This window comes from Heloderma suspectum, chromosome 1 (assembly GCF_057233095.1).
Source record: "Heloderma suspectum isolate Gila_16-S chromosome 1, 16-S_ref, whole genome shotgun sequence".
NCBI classification, from domain to species: Eukaryota; Metazoa; Chordata; class Lepidosauria; order Squamata; family Helodermatidae; genus Heloderma; species Heloderma suspectum.
Window position 1 is genome coordinate 299,883,774 of NC_139458.1, and position 17,784 is coordinate 299,901,557.

Here is a 17,784-nt window from a genome sequence, read left to right on the forward strand (position 1 = left end):
AGTGTGGGATAACACACTGATATCATGAGTTGGATCCAGGATCGGTCCTCCTCAAGAGAAAGGGACCGTCCACTAGAGGAGGGACTCCGCTTGCATAAGGTCCCTCCATCTGATGTTTGGGGATCTGTTCTTCCTCCTCACATCACAGCTCACCTGATTCAGCAAGGTCTCCTGACTCTGTGTTGCATTTTCAAGGAACTGGATGGGCTGCCGTGGGAAAGAGAGGGTGAGGAAATCCAATTCTGCCAGGGCAGTTGATCAAGCTTAAAGCTAGATCCAACTCCATATTTATAAAAAGATCAGCACTTATACCTCAAAGGTGGCTCGCACATTGCATGATAGTAAGGAAAGAAGCTGCATATGCTTCTGTTCCCTATTTCTCTGCTGCATTTGATAAAATGGGAATGTCTCATTCATCAGTTGCTTCCACACTAGCCATTTAGCTTGGAGTTGTCACCCTTTTATTCACTCACTGTTTATGGATAATGCAAATGAGATTGTTGCCACCTTGCAAGATTCCAGTATTTTTTGTTGTTGTCCTCCTGTCTTTTTGTGTGTATATTCTCCCCTTCCCCAATTAAAATACAATTACAGTTCCAAACTGTCCAGTGTGAACTGAACAACCACTATTGGGCTCTTGGGGACTACTGTGCTTTTAATTAGAAGTTTCCTCTGTACAGCTTTTGCCTCTAATTGCTTCTTGTTCAGCATGGTGTGGTATTAGTGAAGATTTGCCTCGTGGTGGTAGTGGTGGGGAGCTTTCATTACTGGTTTCCTTGCATAACCCCCCCTTTAATTGTAAAATAGCACTATTTCATTAATTTTTTCAATTTTTATTGTGAATTTCAACAAAAACACACAAAAAAACAACGTAACAAAACCAAAAATAAAAAAGTATAACAACATTCTAAAACCCTCAGTTTCGAATTATTACAATATTCTAGAAAGAGTAAAAAAAGGGGGAGGGGGAAGTATAGGTTACACACAAACTTCAGTAAAAGCAGACCAAATGTCCACATGTAAGTCCATTTGCAAGTTACGCCTATATACCACTCTTTCAAATGTTGCTAGCATTGGTCAGTCTTCAGTCCAGTGCATTATGAGTGGTGAGCTTTTATCCTTCCAGTATGATAGTATCAGTCTTTTAGCAACCAAAAGCGCATGAAAAATCCATTTATCCTGACCATGTGTCACATTCCAAGAAGCAGGTTAAGTAATTTAAAAGAACATTTACATCAGTAAATATTAAAGAACTTTTCGATACAAAACCTATTCATATAAAAGTTCCTCCCAAAAGGAGACAACCAGAGGGCATTTCCAAAACATGAATAAGAGAAGCATTGACTGCATTACACCTCCAACAATTCGCCAAATTTAACAAACCTTTATTAAAAAGATGTTGTGGCGTCCAATAGCCCTGAAACAAACGTTTTTGCTGATTAAGGCATAACCAAAGATCTGTTGAGATATCCGATACAGACACCAAAACGGTAGTCCATTGATTAAACAAAATAGGACGTTACAATTCCCTGTTCCATTCCTGCTGTAAACAACTTGTATCTTATTTATTTATTGATAATAAATATTTATAAACATGAAGCGCAGGTCGATATATCTGATCAACTTCAATGAGTATTTCCAGTAGCGAAGGAGACTTTGAAGCAGTAAAAGCAGCAGAACCAAATCTAGATACCAACAAATGTTTCAGTTGCAAGTACTGCCTTTCTGCTGTAGCAGGCAAATCAAATTGAACTCACAAAGTTGAAAATAAATAACAAGAACTCATAATCAACCCCCACTAATTGATCCAGGGTAAAGATCATTTCATCTGTTCAGGTCCGCCATAAAAACATTTTCTTTCCATTTCTTAAATCTGGATTTCCCCATAAAGTCAATTTACCATGGGAAAATGGGTCAAACTGTAATTGACATGACATTATATGCCACACTTCTCTAACTGCCAAAATTGTGGGAGGAGCTCTGTCTGCCTTAATATGCTGAGAACCTAATGCCATCCATTTAAAGAGAGGCTCCAGAAAGGAAGATCTCAACACTGACCAAAGTGGAAAATCTAATCTAGGTGGAAAAGACCAACATTTAGTACAAGTCAGCAAATAGGCCTGATGGTACATAGCTAGATCCAGAAAACCCTCCTTCATTAATTGGAAGCTGCATCCTTTTCAAAGATATTCTTGGTGGAAAGAAACCCACCCCCAAATTTACAAAACAAAGCACTAAGTTTTTGGAAATATTTGCCAGGTGTAAGTATACTATTTTATAATTTTAAAAGAAAAGAAAAAGAAATGCAATGAAACCAGTAATTAAAGCCCCACCACCATGGGGAAAAAAAGAGCTGGCTAATTAATATGTCTATGTAAAGTTGTAGGGGACTCTTGCTGAATGGGACTTACTTCTGAGTAAACATTACAGAAGGATTTTGGTCTAGGCATTGCCAGATAATACAGCACCATATTAAGTGCCATGTGGAGCCACTGTTTTAACCCTGTATCCAGCTCATCGTGGAAAAGCAAAGCCTCAGCACCACTAAGGGCACAATCCTATGCAGACGGGCGGCCGCCTCCAAACTCGGAGGTGTCTGTCTATTCAATGCAGGGCAAGAGAAGCATGGAGGGGATCATTCCCTCCACGCTTCTCCTGCCCTGCATTTTCAGCTAGACAGCTGATTTTGGATGTCTAGCCATGGGAGAGTGGAGCGGGAGAGGGGGCTGCTGGACGACACACAGGATGTGTCATACCAGCATTTCCGCCCTCCCTACCCCGGAACGCCCCATTTTGGCCGCTCTGCACACCTCTTGTCAGCGCAAATCACAGGGCTGTTTTGCGCTGCCTACAAGGCAGTGCGGAAGTCGGGGGAGGTCGGTTCTCCAGGAACCAGATATCCTATGGTTGTCTAGCCGCTGTCTAGCAGCCACAGGAACGATCCCTAAAGGGTCTTAAATGTGGAAGCAAGCACTGTGACACAAACGAGGCTCAGACGACCGTGCCTGTTTTCTCCTCACGTCAGCATCACCCATGCTTCACCACTCAGGCTCCTTCTTACAGTATTTGCACTCTTGTACTCTGGCATCAGTACCAGGGTACAAAAGATCTTGTTAAAAAGTACTCCTGAGAGCTGATGCATACATTACGTAGATGCGAGGAAAATAATTCTTAATGCCTCAGGCAGTAATTCAATTACTACTTCCAAATGTAAAAATAAGACCAGCACAAACTCCGATCTCTACAGATCTTCTCATAAATACACATAGATTTGGGTTGTGTGTTTGTGTGTGGGGCAGTAAGAGCTGCTGCCCTGTACTTTCATTGCTCCCTTATGAACACCTGGAAAGAATGATCCCATTCAAGAAACAAACTCTCTTCACCATGACTGAAGCACCCTTCCCTAACCACAGGCATCTTATCCTTTTGGCATTTATTGAAATTAGTTAGGGCTTCAGGTAATATTTACAACATCAGATGGTTAGCTGGGGCTCAGTTCACCACAACATCATGATTATTCCCTTGTTAATATATAGCACATCTGGCTAACATTAAAATCTGTTCACTTATTTAATTGTTATTGCAGCTTAGATTTCTAGCTACAGCTTGCACAGGACTCAGGGGCATCGTCCTCTCTCTGTTCTGTTTTTTTAAAAAATTCCTCTGAGTTTATACAAAATGCTAAGCAACAGCACGTCAAAAAAAGATAGAAGACAAATATCTCCGCTTTTGTCAAGAATAAAAAGAAAATCACCTTTATGGCATTCACTTATGGTTCTTTTATGTTCCCTGAATAGAAAAATCTTTGACTGTGTGGTAATCAAAGGCATACAAATACAGTCCCAGAAACCTGAACAAACCACTTATTTCAGCACCATAAAAGTATAAGAAAAGAAGTTACTGCTGCTACAGATTAGGATCTTTACTGGAACTCCATAACCATAAGTGCGTCTGAGAAGTTGCATCCAAGATGTACTGGAGATCATTAGCTCTCCCTTCCAATATTAATATCTTGACCTATAACTGTTACCTGTTGTTGCAAGTAGATGCTCTTTTTCTTCCAGCCTCCCCTACCTCATAGATCAGAACAACCCACAATGAACTTCCATGTATTACTCCTATTATGTAAGAAGAAAAATTGGGTGCTGGGAGAAAAGAAACATGTTGGGCTGGATAAAGAAACTGCCTTCTATGGATGGAGGAGGCTTCTGATCCAGTAGAGTAATCCTGCTGGCAGAACAGAGGCAGTGGTGATCTTTACTCATTTTCTCCCTCTCTCTGCAGCTCTTGCTCACACACAAAAAAGTGCTCCAGAGGGTTGGGGAAAAAGGGTGGCATTGGGGGCTGCAGAGAGAGTGGGAGCTGGCAAATTCTACTATTTTTAGTGGAAAGGTGGGTTATAAATAAAACAAACAAAGATTCCTTCCCCTTCCATTTCTGCCAATGGGAATGTTCTGAGCAGAACTGTGCTAGGGGAAGGCTCCCACTGGTTGAAAAGAAGTTGGATCCATCCACTGTTTGTTCACATGGGAGTTTTCTATGGGCCCATGAAAAGCTTCCTTTTGCAGTTGAGAACAGAATGCCTCATACTCTGGCTTGTGCCTACCAATTAGAGTGAGTGGGGCTAACAGTCTTAAAATGGTTGTCCTTTCTTCCAAACTTCTTTTGGTTTTGAGTAATTTTTCACCTCAGCAACAGATGTGTGCTTCATAAACTAGACTTACAATTCTGCAATTATTCCACAAATGAGAAATGTTGCAGGATAATAAACAGGGTGGGACATGTGCATATTAATGGTTTTCTGGAATATCCTTGTTTTCCCCAAAGAAATCAGAGCTCCTGCTCTTTCTTCAATAATCGGAAAGGTCAAAAGCTCATTTAGAACTACTTTTGTCTGAACTAGTTTCCCATCTTGCTTTAAAAACCAAAAATTAGAGGATTCTCAAATACTACTTGATAACAACAGGCATCCCACAATAAAAATGCGTTGTTTGCCCTCTTGGTGAATGGAAGGAAAGCTTATCTCTGACCCGAAAGTGGATTGTATTACCTGAATCCTAACACACGAATTTCTTTGAATCCTGTAAGTTTTTCAAATATCTTTTGCATCTATGAGCGAGAGAGAGAGAGAGAGAGAGGGAGAGAGAGAAAATGAAGTTAATTATGTGTTCAGTCTTCTATCAGAGGAACTAACAGATGTTAGCTAAATAAGCATTTACTCCCAGTAGGCCTGATTCTAGCATTGGTACAACAGAACTTTGGAATTTAGAAAGAACATTGGGGAAATTGTTTCAGTTCTATGGTTAGTGGAGACCTTAATTAAGCCTTTTAACTTGGACATGCTTAAATATTGTTTGGATTACTGAACAAAGCCCATTCTATGTGGCAGCTTTTCTCACCAAGCAAGCCGGTATGTATCACTGAACACTGTAATTACAGAGGGTATGTTTTAAGCCAGGTCTCAGGTTTCCAGAATATGTGAAGCACTAAGACAATCAGAGTTCATCTGAGAATGTGCACAATACCCCTCTCACACCATTGTCAGCCTCTTGTCACTTTATGGTTTCAGATGCATCCCTAAGCATTTACAGTGAATGAGGTCAAACCAGGCCCAGCATCAAGGGTTGGGCGTCTGCCAAGGGCCCACACCCTGGCAGGGGCCCACTGTCAAGAACGCCCTAGCCTTGCTCCTCCTCTTTGCCATTGCAACCTGCTTGTTCACCTGCCTCTCGCTCTGGCCCAGGCAAAGCTGCTGGCGGGAAAGAGGAGGAGGAACAATAGCAGCTGGTGACAATGGCACTGAGGTCGACTCGCTGAGAGAGGGGGCCCATGGAGGGTGGCTCGCTCAAAGGTCCTCAAAAACCTGGAGCCAGCACTGGGTCAGACATGTGTGTTTGCAAACAGATGTACCATACAGGTTTGGCTGCGGCTGTTCAGAGTGCACTCGATAAGCTGGTTATCGATGGGCTGGATTGGATGACACCTTTTCCCCATTTTGGCCCATGGCATGAGGAAGGGGGATCGAGTGCACACTCTGTCAGTCTGGCTCACTTACCCTGCCTCTGCCATCCCACACCCCCAGGTGGGCACTGAATGTCTACGTACGGCCTACGTGTACGCAGTCCAACACAAGTAGGTCACACTGCCAATCGCCAAGAAAAAAATCCAGTCATCAAAAATCCAGCAATCAAATTTGACCTATGCATGTGGGTTGTGTCTGGACATCCCACCGCCGCATGAACATGTAGGGAGGGTGCCAGTGGGGCAGGCACACTGGGGATGGGGAAGGGAGGGCAGGTCCGTTCACCCCCTCCCTGTGATGGGCTGGGAGAGGTAGCGCCCTATCTGCCAAGAGTTAAGGAAAAATGCCATACTGTTCAAAGGTCAACAAAAGAAATGCAAACTCCTGACTCTCTTATTCAGGGCAATGGTAATGCTGTGAACATACCAGTTACAATTGTCTCTCCCCACCCCACCCCCCCAGCTCTCTACCGTAAGGTCTCAAAGTGGTAGCAAAATATGCCAAGAATAATGAGAACTACCACTATCCATTCCACACCAAAAGCTAGGGCACTTAAAGCTTTGTGTTCTGATAGGCTCATCCTAAATCCTCTTTCTGGAGGAAGCCAGGGACTCTGTACATGATGGACAGGCCTATATGGACACCTGTTTCACTGATGAAGACTTCATTTTGAGAACGAAGCTGCAGGGCTGCGAAGTAGCCAGACACAATTGAAGGAGGGGCCGTGGCTCAGTGGCAGAGCACCTGCTTTGCAGGCAGAAGGTCCCTGGTTCGATCCCCGGCATCTCCAGGTAGGGCCAGGAAGAAATCCTGCCTGAAACCCTGGAGAGCCGATGCCAGAAAGTGTCCACAATACTGGGCTAAATCGACCTAGGATCTGGCTCAGTATAAGGTTGCTTCCCATGTTCCTAATTTCAGTCAAAATATTCATATATTGGGGCTGAATTTTTTTTTTTAAATATTTATTTGTACACCCCTCCGAAATTTGATTGAAAATGTGTAACCCAACCCACATCATTATGTTGGACAGTCACCTTATTAGTTAGTTAGTTAGTTAGTAATTAATTAATTAATTACATTTCTATGTCACCTTTTTTCCTCTTTAAGGAACCTGAGGCGGTGTACATAATCCTCCTCCTCTCCATTTTATCCTCACAACAACCACCCTGTGAGGTAGTTTGGCCTGAGAGGCAGTGACTGGCCCAAAATCACCCAGTGAGCTTCCATGGCTGAGTGGGGACTAGAGCCCGGATCTCCCGACTCCCAGTCCAACACTCTAGCCACTACACCACGCTGGCTCTCAAGTACTTCTTAGAACTCAGCAGAGTGCAAGCAATGTGGAAAGTTTGCCCACAACTTTGCATGAGAATTAGCGTTAGATTTTAGGGAAAGGTTCTTTCTGTGCGCCCTTTGAATGAGCGTTACATCTGCAACTAATTTAAGAAATCAAAAGGCAAAGAGGGTACTCAAAGAAGCATGCCAGCAACACCCACTCCTCCCCACTTGCCATACTGACTTTTGCTTAACTTTCAACTAGGCAACCTTCAGATCATTAATTGCTGACTATTAAATAGCTAATGAAGCATGCTGTTAGCCTTAGCAATGACATAAACATGCCATCGCAGCTCTAACTCAGAGGGAACAGAGATAATACCCAAATGACTAGAGGAGAAGGCATGATTTTGGGTCCCCTGGCAGCTCTTTTTGAAAAAGTAGCTCAGACAACAGCGGTTAATTTCATTCAACATTCGTATTTAAATTGCTCATTAGGTTTATTGTTGAAGTGAAATCTGTACAAAATACTGTCCATTAATTCCTGATTAGGCTCAAATGACTTTTCCTAATGGCGTGTGCAGGATGGCTAATGCTCTCTGCTGACGGGGTGGATCTGCAGTCTGTCTTAGGCGGCTGAAAGGGTACCGGCAATGCTCATTAGGGTAGTGGGGAAAAGGATGTCATGCCCAGCTAAGAACATCCAAGTGGATGGGCTGCAGCCCAGTGGAACAGGCCTCTCATTGGATGCACCATCTCAGAATGAACCTAGGGGGCCTAGGGTTGAATCCAACCATTGTGGGAATGGGAATCTCCTCCCACCTGCAGCACCTCAAATCTGCTCTAGAGGGTCCTCCAATGCTCCAGAGCAGATTTGGGAGGCATGTGGGGTGGGTGGGGGGCTGCAAGGGGAAAGGGAAATCAGATCTGTCAGTGGTTCCCTCTGGAAATTATAGTATGGGAAGAAGACCATCATCACTGTTACTGCTCCTATTGATAGCCAGTTAGTGGAGAGTTAAATTTGTCTCTGTGACATGTAGGTTCAGTTTCTGCCACTGCGTTATTAGGTGCCCTTGCACATGTCCCTGGTTCTTAGGTGCAGTCCCTGTGAGAACGAAGCCTTGATAATACCAATCATTTGCCTTGTTAACATAGTGCCATTCATTTGTATGGCAGAATAGTGGACGTGGTGGCCTTTACTGATCGGTCTTTGTGGTTCCAATGTTACTGTGGCATGACATTTTGGGCAACATCTCATAAGAATTAATTATGGATGCAACAGCTAACAGGGTCTGATCCACCAAAAGTCGAGTTGTCCTACTTCTTTCAGTGGGAGCATTGGAGTACATAGAGGTGTAGCAGCCATATCGGGGGTCAGACTAAGTAGCCTCATGCAGTCTCATGCTTCATGTTCTTGCTGAGCTCTTTCTCCCTTGAATATATTGTTGTAAGCTGACGAGACACAGGAATTCCTTATCTTGTCAAAGGTCATACAGTTGTATATCTTGTTCTCTGCTGTTCTCTTCTGTTCTCTCCTTATCATGGCTACCCTATAACCCAGTTCTTGTATTATAAACAATAGTGCTAAGAGAAGAAATGTTAAGGATTGCAACCCCATGCGGGAGGGAGAGGAGGAGCCATTTCATATGTGTCACAATGTCTATAAAACCAATGTGCTAATGTAAATCGGGGCTTCTGGCTCTTTGGAAATGATTCCAGCCTTAAGCCCGCGCGTTAAATAAAGAATCTCTTTTTCCTTCACTCCGTGGTCTCTCTGACTCTGGGTTCTGCAACATAAATGGTGCCGTGACTCGGATGTGGCAGGCTCTGAGCCAGACAGGTGGCAGTTGCCTGCTCTTGATCGCCGCACCGGGAAGACGAGCTCGGCGCATGCCTCCCTTTCTTGGCGCCACCGACCTTTTTGTCGAGTGAATGGGAGAAAGCCTGCACCGGGATCGCCCAAACGGCAGCGAGCGGCAAGAGAACCTTGGGAAGCGGAGGAAGGAACTTGAGCCCTGCCTGTATCGCAGCTGCAATTGAGTTGAAACCCACATTGGAAGCCTTCAGGAGAAAGGCAAGTATATGGGAAAAAGAGGGCCCCGCCTTTAGGGAGAAAGGCCACTGGGCAGAAAAAAAGAGGGCCCCGCCTTGTGAAGAAGGTCAGTGTTGGTGGTATACGTATACAAAAGAACCTACTCCTTGCGGGTAGAAGGGGGGCCTGATCACACCCCCGAGTGGGTGCCAGTACCCAGCACGCCAGTACTCAGTAGGAAGCTGAGGAAGCTGGGGAAGCCGTTTTCCGCTCTGGTAAAAAGTGGGAAAAGTGGGTGGCAGGGACATATGGATGTAGTGGAGAGATTGATGATTGTGTGAGTGGCTACTGCGGTTTCTGAAGCATACCGTTGACCGTCCGGGTGCCCAGGCCAGTAGCAAAGTGGGTGGTGTGAAAAATCCTCTTGTGTCGGCCAGTGAGACCCCTTACTCACTGACCAATTCCCATTCCCTAATTGTGTCTGTCTTCAATTTAGGAGGGAGGCTATGGGTGGTGGGGGAAGCAAACCTTGCACCCCCTTGAGATGTATGTCAAACAAAGAAGGAAAAAGGTTTTTTTTAAAAAAAGATTCAGAATAGAGAGAGAAAACAGCAAAAAGCTCAAGGTCGAGCTGAGAGGAAAAAAAACAAGATCTGAGGCTGTTAATTAGAAAAATGTTGCAGGACAGTCTGGCTTTTAACAAAGCGTGGGAGCGTGAGAGTGTGAGGCCGAAGAAGTAGCTGTTAGCCTAGCGCGCCGAGAGAGGGGGGGCAGGAAAATTGCCCACAACGTTCTGAGTTGTGCAACATCATCACCTCGCCTAATTGAGATGAAATCCCTAAGAAATGGAAACTGAAAATGAAGACCCAGAAGATGAAGGCAAAATAGAAAATAAAGGTGAAGAATCACAGGCTAGACCCCTCTTCGAGTGAAAAGTGTGCCATAAGACTGTCCCAAAGCAGAATGAAGCAGAAAGACCATGTTGAAGATCTCTGTCAAGGTAACCGTGTTTAGCTTTGAACTGTGTTAAAATTGCATAGAGCCTGTAGCTACTGACCATCAGCTATATGATTTCTGAAGAGCGTAACCATTAAGCTTTTGCCGTGGGATTCCCTGCAATGAAGAAATCTCACTGATTCGAGTGTCCAGTGTTACACTGCCTAAGTGTGTGTGCTAAAGAGACCGAGAAACCAGACAGCATGTTCCTGGCCAAGCCAAAATCACGCTACTGCCATGCTCCTGAAAGCTGCAATAAACTGTGTAAGCTAGGAGACCCAACCTGATTGAGAAGAAAAGAAGATATTGGAGCAACTGTCTTAAAAAAACAATGAGATCTGTGTAGCTGGCTGGCTGACGCTGTCAGTGATGTTACAACTTTAAATTAAGACTGTTTTCCTGTTTGAGACCCCAGCGAAGAAAGCTAACCCGAGTTATTTGTTGCCCATGCCAAAGCAAGAATTTGGTGGCCCTGTACCTCATCGTGTCCTGTTTTGAGCTTGGGATTTACAAATACAAACAAACTGAGAAGCTTGCCTTTGAAGTCCTGCAAATCACCCCACCGCCTCCCGAAGATTAATGGCTGCCTGAAAAATGCAAGTATAAGGCGATGCCCATCACCCCCCAGCGTCCTGAGTTTCGGCACTCAGTGTTTCAGTGCTTTCGTGTACCAGGTTAGAAAAGAAAAAAAAAAAGAGTAAGTTTTTAAAATGTCTGTGAGAGAACCTGACAGAAGTAAAATAAAATTTACAGAGGAGTTGCCCAAGTTAAAGCATCATGGCTAGAGAGCTGAGCTGTGCCGCTCTGTTTAAACAGAAGCCTTGCTAAAAAGTTAAAGGCCCTTGTCTGTCAGAAGGGGTGTAGGGCCACACTTTCCCTTTTTAAACTCATGCAAAAGTAGAGAGCCTTTGCTGGAAACATCGCATCTTCATTGCCCAGAGCCTTCTCTGTTTGCCTCCATCATCATCTAGGCTTTTTAGAGACACTCTGCACATGAACTAAAATTTTAAATTGTCAAAGACTTGCCATGGACAGTGCTATGAAGCTTTTGATAAACTTGAACTCTCATCGCTGTGGACCATGTGTCTGTGTTTGTAGTCAGCTCAGTGTACAGCAGGCTGAGTTTGATCTATAACTTTTAAATTTCCTTCTGCCAGAACTCATGCAGCATAGAGTTGCCGATACAAAAATGGTGACCTAGAACTCTTTGTGCGTGTGGGTATGCCTGTCCCTTGATTTCGATGAGCCCTGAGCTTTCAGCCAGAAGAGCAGTATAATTGCTGGATCTGCTCCATCATGCCTTACCATGCAAGAAGTGTTTTCCATTCATTGTGTTAAATTGCAGAAAAAGTTTGTTGTGTATATTTTATGATTTCTTAAATATCATAAAATATATGTGATATTTGCAGATTAGTGTTAGTTGCAACTCCAAATGATACTAAGTGTGGTTCCCAATAGATGACAAGAAAAGAAAGACAAAAGCAAGTAGAAAAGAAGGAATAGAGAAAGTAGAAGACAGATAGAGAAGAGAAGAAAAAAGAAAGAAAGAAAAGGCAAAAGGCAAAGAAAAAACATTTGTAAAAAAGAAGCGTGGCCATAGTTGCCCCCAGGGTAAATTAAAAGCAGCTGATTGTGCCTGGAGCTTATTACCTGGGGTAAAGTAGCCACAATAATGTAATAGTTCTTTAAGATAAAGAAAATCTAACTAGAAGGAGAAGAAGAGCCTATCCCAAATGTGTGTCATTGGGACTAGTGTAAGGCAGAAAGGTTTAAGTGAGTAAGTTTAACTTGAAAAAGACAAATAAAGAGACAAGGCTGGTGCATGGAGCAGAAAGTTTTATATAAAAAGTTTGAAACATGATCTGCAATACAGGCAGATCAGCAAAGAAAAAGAAAGCAAAAGAAAGAGAAAAAATTTGTCTTCCCATACTAATGAATAAAAGTGTTATCAAGCACTTTGGGAAGCGAAGTTGTTTACAGGAAGCTGTGCCTGAGAACCAAGCACTTCTAGCCTATGCTGAAAATGCTTGCTAGTGTTGTGCTGCCTCATGGGTAACATGTATGGTATAAAAACCCATTTAGCCCAATAGCTCGTGGTTCAGAGAAGCTGTCTGATCCAGCCATTAAGTACGCCTGTGTGCTGTAAGTTACCCAATAAAGCCTCCTTGTAAGTACCCCCCCCCCCGCTAGAATCCCAAAACACAAGTGGGGCGAGAGCGCCTCACCCAGTATCAAACCCTGCTGTTAGAAGCCATGAAAGCAGGTATGAAGAAGTCAATTAATATGACCAAAGTGTCTAAAGTGCTGCAAGGTGCCACCGAGGCCCCAGAGCGTACTTGGAGCATCTTTCAAATGCCTATCGCCAGTACACCCCCCTCGACCCAGAGGCCCAAGAAGACGTAAACGAAAAAAGAAAAGAAGAAGACCCGGCAGAGGCAGAAGATTCTTAAAAAAAAGAACCAGTGTGCCCAGTGTGGACAAGATGGACATTAGTGGCATGAATGCCCAAATAAAATCAAATACACAAAGGAGAAAACCAAAGGGGCCAGAATGGGCGAAGAGGGAGACAGCTTGAGAGGGGCCGTGACATTGACTGTGAGGGGCAGTGACATTGACTTCATGATTGACACTAGAGTGGCATCAAAAGCAAGCAAACGTTAGCCTTAAACAAGAAGTCCAAACACTGAGCAAAGGTCTTCAAGCCCAGCGTCGCTTTGTCTTAGAAAATAAGCCCCCAATTCCCATCACAGAAGTTCATCCTTTCCAACCAAGAGTTAAAGTATGAGTTAAAGAGGAAAAAATAACCCTTTGACTCCCAGATGGAGAGGACTGAAAACTGTCATACTTTCCACCCCCGCAGCTATGAAAGCAGCTAGAGTTAAACCCTAGATACATTGGACACGAGTCAAGAGAGCGAGAGGGGGAGAGTAGACTGTAAACAGAAATCCTGAAAATCCTTTAAAAATCATTCTGAAAAAGCAGTAAGAAGACTCAGGCTAGACCTTACTGTGGACACACCGGGAAACTGTCCCCCTGCGTACGGTCAGACCTGCAACTGGAGAATTGAAGAAGGGGACTAGACCCTACTGCAGCTTGCCAGGTGAATAGCTGCCCAGCGTACGGTCAGATCCCAAAGAAGATCAAACATGCGTGTTGTAGTGTTAGTAGTGTTGCATTGTGTTTCCTTAATAAGGTGCAAAAAGGGGGGTCTGCCCCTGGAAAAAGAAGTTTGTCCCAGTGATTTGCTGATAATTACTGGCTTCACCTGGCTAACATCACGAGAGTAAAACATTTTTGTTTGCCAAGAGGTATACCTGCAAACAGGCTTATTAGCTCTTGCCTAATACCTGTCTGTAGACATCCTGGGAAAATTCAAAAAGATACCATGTTAAGAGTTTATGGTATAAGTTTAACTTATTCCCAAAATGCTAATTGGGGCGTGGTTGCAAAGATCCTACCCCCTACAGAGTTCACTCTACGCACCCCCATCATTGCTGAAACAAATGCTACGTGTGCACAAATGCTTAATTGTCAAAATTTTTTCCAGAAAATACAAAGCTATCCCTGGCCCCCTTCCACTGTAATAAAATTCAAAACATATCTTTTAATGATGCCCACATACTTTTGCCTCATGGATGGTTTTAGACATGTAATTCCCGCACTTGGTCATTCATTCCTGCCAACTTGTCTGATAACCACCCATGTTGCCTCAGCCGCCAATTGAACTGGTGCCAATTCTTCCCCTGTAGCCCGAGAAAATCCGTCAACGGCAGCCTCGAGCACTCCAACTAACTAAAAATTGTAATAGTCATGTGCAGTTATATTCTGACTCAGAAAAATTGGCCTTAACAATGTCACTGGTTGGGGTTCCAGGTTTAGCCTTGGCTAATGGTCTAAAGAACAACTGGTTAGCTTGCAGCTTAGCCAAAAGCATAAATGCCACCTCACAAGCATTGTCATTGTTAAATAAAGAGTTGCGTGATCTAAGAGGTGCAGTTCTAGAAAATAAAGCTGGTATAGATTACCTCTTCCTTCTTCATCATTTAAGTTGTGAGACACACCAAAAGCTCTGTTGTTTTAACTTAACTGATAATGGCAATGCTGTAGATGAACAGATCAACAAGCTGCACAATATAGTAGCTAACAAAACAATAAGACAAAACAATTAGCTCAATTAGTTAACCCTTTGGCTTCCAGATCTTAGCTGGCTTGAAGCATTGTTCATCCTAATTCTACCAGTGTTGTTCATAAAAGTTCTGTTATGTCTCTGCGTTCCTTGTCTTATGAGCTGTCTAACCAATCTGTTTTATGTCTCAGCTAGTAAAACTGCTGCCCTCTATGCTCTAATAGCCCAACAAGAGGCTAAGTAATATGTATGTCACAAAAAGCTTTGTATGGTTATCAAAAATGCTATAATTGTAATGAAATTATGCATTTAAGGGGGGAATGTAGCAGCCATATCGGGGGTCAGACTAAGTAGCCTCATGCAGTCTCATGCTTCATGTTCTTGCTGAGCTCTTTCTCCCTTGAATATATTGTTGTAAGCTGACGAGACACAGGAATTCCTTATCTTGTCAAAGGTCATACAGTTGTATATCTTGTTCTCTGCTGTTCTCTTCTGTTCTCTCCTTATCATGGCTACCCTATAACCCAGTTCTTGTATTATAAACAATAGTGCTAAGAGAAGAAATGTTAAGGATTGCAACCCCATGCGGGAGGGAGAGGAGGAGCCATTTCATATGTGTCACAATGTCTATAAAACCAATGTGCTAATGTAAATCGGGGCTTCTGGCTCTTTGGAAATGATTCCAGCCTTAAGCCCGCGCGTTAAATAAAGAATCTCTTTTTCCTTCACTCCGTGGTCTCTCTGACTCTGGGTTCTGCAACAGAGGGACAGTTCCCATGTAACGTGGGTTGTTTAACCCAGGGCCTGTTGGGGATGAGTGGGAGAAAGAGAGCATGCTGTCTCCCGTGCCCCATGGTTTGTTGTAGGGTTAACTGCTAGGTTGTTTAGCCCCTAAACAACCCAGTGCTCCAGGTTCACACGTCATTGTTGATTAGAAGCAGAAGTGGCTGGTGCACTGCAGGCAGCACACCTGCTCTCTCCCGCTTGTCCCCAACAGCCCATGGTTTGTTTAACCCATGAGCTGTTATTATGTGTGAACCAGTTCACTGAATCAACAGCACTTAAAAGCGCTCAGCTTTGGCTGAGTTGTACCCTTTGTTATTTCCTAGAAAATCTGAAGTACTCATGCAGCCCAGTCCTAAGCATGGTTCCTCAGGCAGAAGTTCCACTGAGTTCAATGGGACTTGCTCCCATAGGATTGCAGCCTAAAATATAATTTCACTCTTCTATATTAACGCAATGCATTCGGCTATGGCCTAGCAGAAAAGAGGTATGTTTCCTTTGTATTAAATGCACTGCAGTATGTTTGCAATGTTCCACTAAAACAAAAACAAAAAAACCCACCCACCCCAAACCACCCCCCTACACAAGCGCATTTCTCATCAGACAAGCATAGGTTGCACTGCCATTGAGTAAGTGAGTGCTCTTACTTGAAGCTGAAATTTGACAGCTAATTTCTGGTACTGTGGGGATGAAGGATCACTCAGTTCTGGGGTATATTCCTGGTTGGTGAGGGTGATGCTGAATTCCACCATCTGCTCTACAGGAAGTTCAGAGACTATATTCAGAACCTCTGGCTTTAGCTCCTGAAAGAACAAGAAAAGAAATAAGTCACATCCCATCTCAGCAAAGCCCAACATCCTGTTATGGCACTATCCACACACACAAGAAGGAGGTATCAGCAAGCAGGCTTGGGAGAACCCCAAGATTTGCACAAGTACAAAACAACTTTAGAAACAAAATCCTGAGGGTAGGGGAACCTGAAACGAGGACTGAGAATGCTCAAGGGCCACACAATGCTGAGTGGAATGGAGTATCCTGGAAAACAGCATGGTTGGCTGGAATCTGGAACAGTTCTGCTCCATACTGCAACATTTTCCTGCCGGTCTCACTCGTATTATCTTGTTCTGTGGTTTATTTTAATCATAGCAACCTCACATACTATTTCATAAAGACACACGTGAATCTGCACCATCTGGCTTTTGTAATAAAAAGTTAAATACAGTGCATGCCTCTAAAACCAGGAATATATACCATAAACCCAACTGATCCTTGAGGTCATTTCTGAGGTCTGTTCTGCAGTTGTTTGGAGCAGGGCATTTAGTATGGGCGAGTCCACTGCATGGAGTGGTCTTCCCCCAAAGATTACGCATGTGCCAACAATTCTTTTTAGGCATATGCTGAAGACACATCTCTTTATGAAAGCCTTCCTGGCGTAGTTTAGCCTACTGTGTATTTTACTCTTATGGATATGTAGATACGGTTTATTGATTCTTTGTATATAAATACTCATAAATGGTTTATAAATACTCATAGATACATAAATAATGGCTTCACAGTGATCAGAAACAGCAACACTGCTATTTTCAGCTGGACCTTTTCCCAGAAGGACCTGAGTGGGCTGCTCTTACTGGTGAATGAGCTGATGGCCCTTACTGACCAGCCATCCAGTCAGTTATGTCTTTCATGGGGAAATGAATGGCAGTCTCTTGATCTGATTTAAACATTTGGAGGGATGTAGAAATAGTTTCAATCAGGTCTGTCCTAAGACTGTTTTTGTTGCTGCTGCACAGCTGTCCTGTGTGAATGGTGGGATGTGCTCCACAGTACCTTGCAACCTCTCAGTGGATGCTGGGATGAAAGTCTTTGAACATGTTATAAGATCTGCAGCATCTGCTAGGATGCTGAAAGGGGTCTTGAGGAACACCTGTCAAATAGCCACTGCTTCACTGGTGGCCCGAAAATGTAAGGCTCAAGTGATTGCTTGAATTGCATGCGCAACTGGCCATGACTTTAAAGTACAATGAGAGAGTGGGAGAGAGCCTGGAAAAGAAGACCTCTGGGCCTGCACCAGCTGGACTCTCTCTCTCTCTCTGTCACACACACACACACACACACACACTCACACACACAGGACTATCTACCATCAACTGCCTTGAAGGAAGAATCCTGATGAATTTGCATCTGTTAATATTGTTTATGGTGATTTTATTATTCTTTGTGTTTACTTGTAAGCCGTTTTGGTAGGACTGCATCCTCAAATTGTAAGTAAGTAAGTAAATAAATAAATAAAACGGGCTAAGTATGCTTCATAGGCTCAGATTATAGCATGGGTACTTTTTCTATACGACTGTCAGTATCTGAAAGTGTTCCTAACAGTTGCTTCTAGCAGCCCTTCCCCCCCACACCCATTTTTCCCTAACTTCTCCTCTCACAAAAAAGCTATCAAAGAAAACATTGATTTTTCCACCCCTTCGAAAGCAAAGCATGGCTTCCTCTTTGTGTAATGGGAATGGGTTATGTAATAAGGACTAAAAGACTTGATTAACCACCGTG

At 43.5% G+C, this 17,784-nt stretch overlaps 1 protein-coding gene across 2 annotated transcripts in view; it reads right to left on the reverse strand.

Annotated features, from left to right (window-relative positions):
- IMPG1 (interphotoreceptor matrix proteoglycan 1) overlaps positions 1 to 17,784 on the reverse strand; it is a 139,747-nt gene that overhangs the window by 48,964 nt on the left and 72,999 nt on the right. For both annotated transcript variants that reach the window (XM_084826948.1, XM_084826947.1), the window contains exons 7-8: positions 15,879 to 16,034; positions 5,051 to 5,109 (exon numbers count right to left, since the gene is read on the reverse strand). In XM_084826948.1, coding sequence (XP_084683074.1) covers positions 5,051 to 5,109; positions 15,879 to 16,034 — 215 coding nt within the window. The remainder of the gene's footprint in view (positions 1 to 5,050; positions 5,110 to 15,878; positions 16,035 to 17,784) is intronic.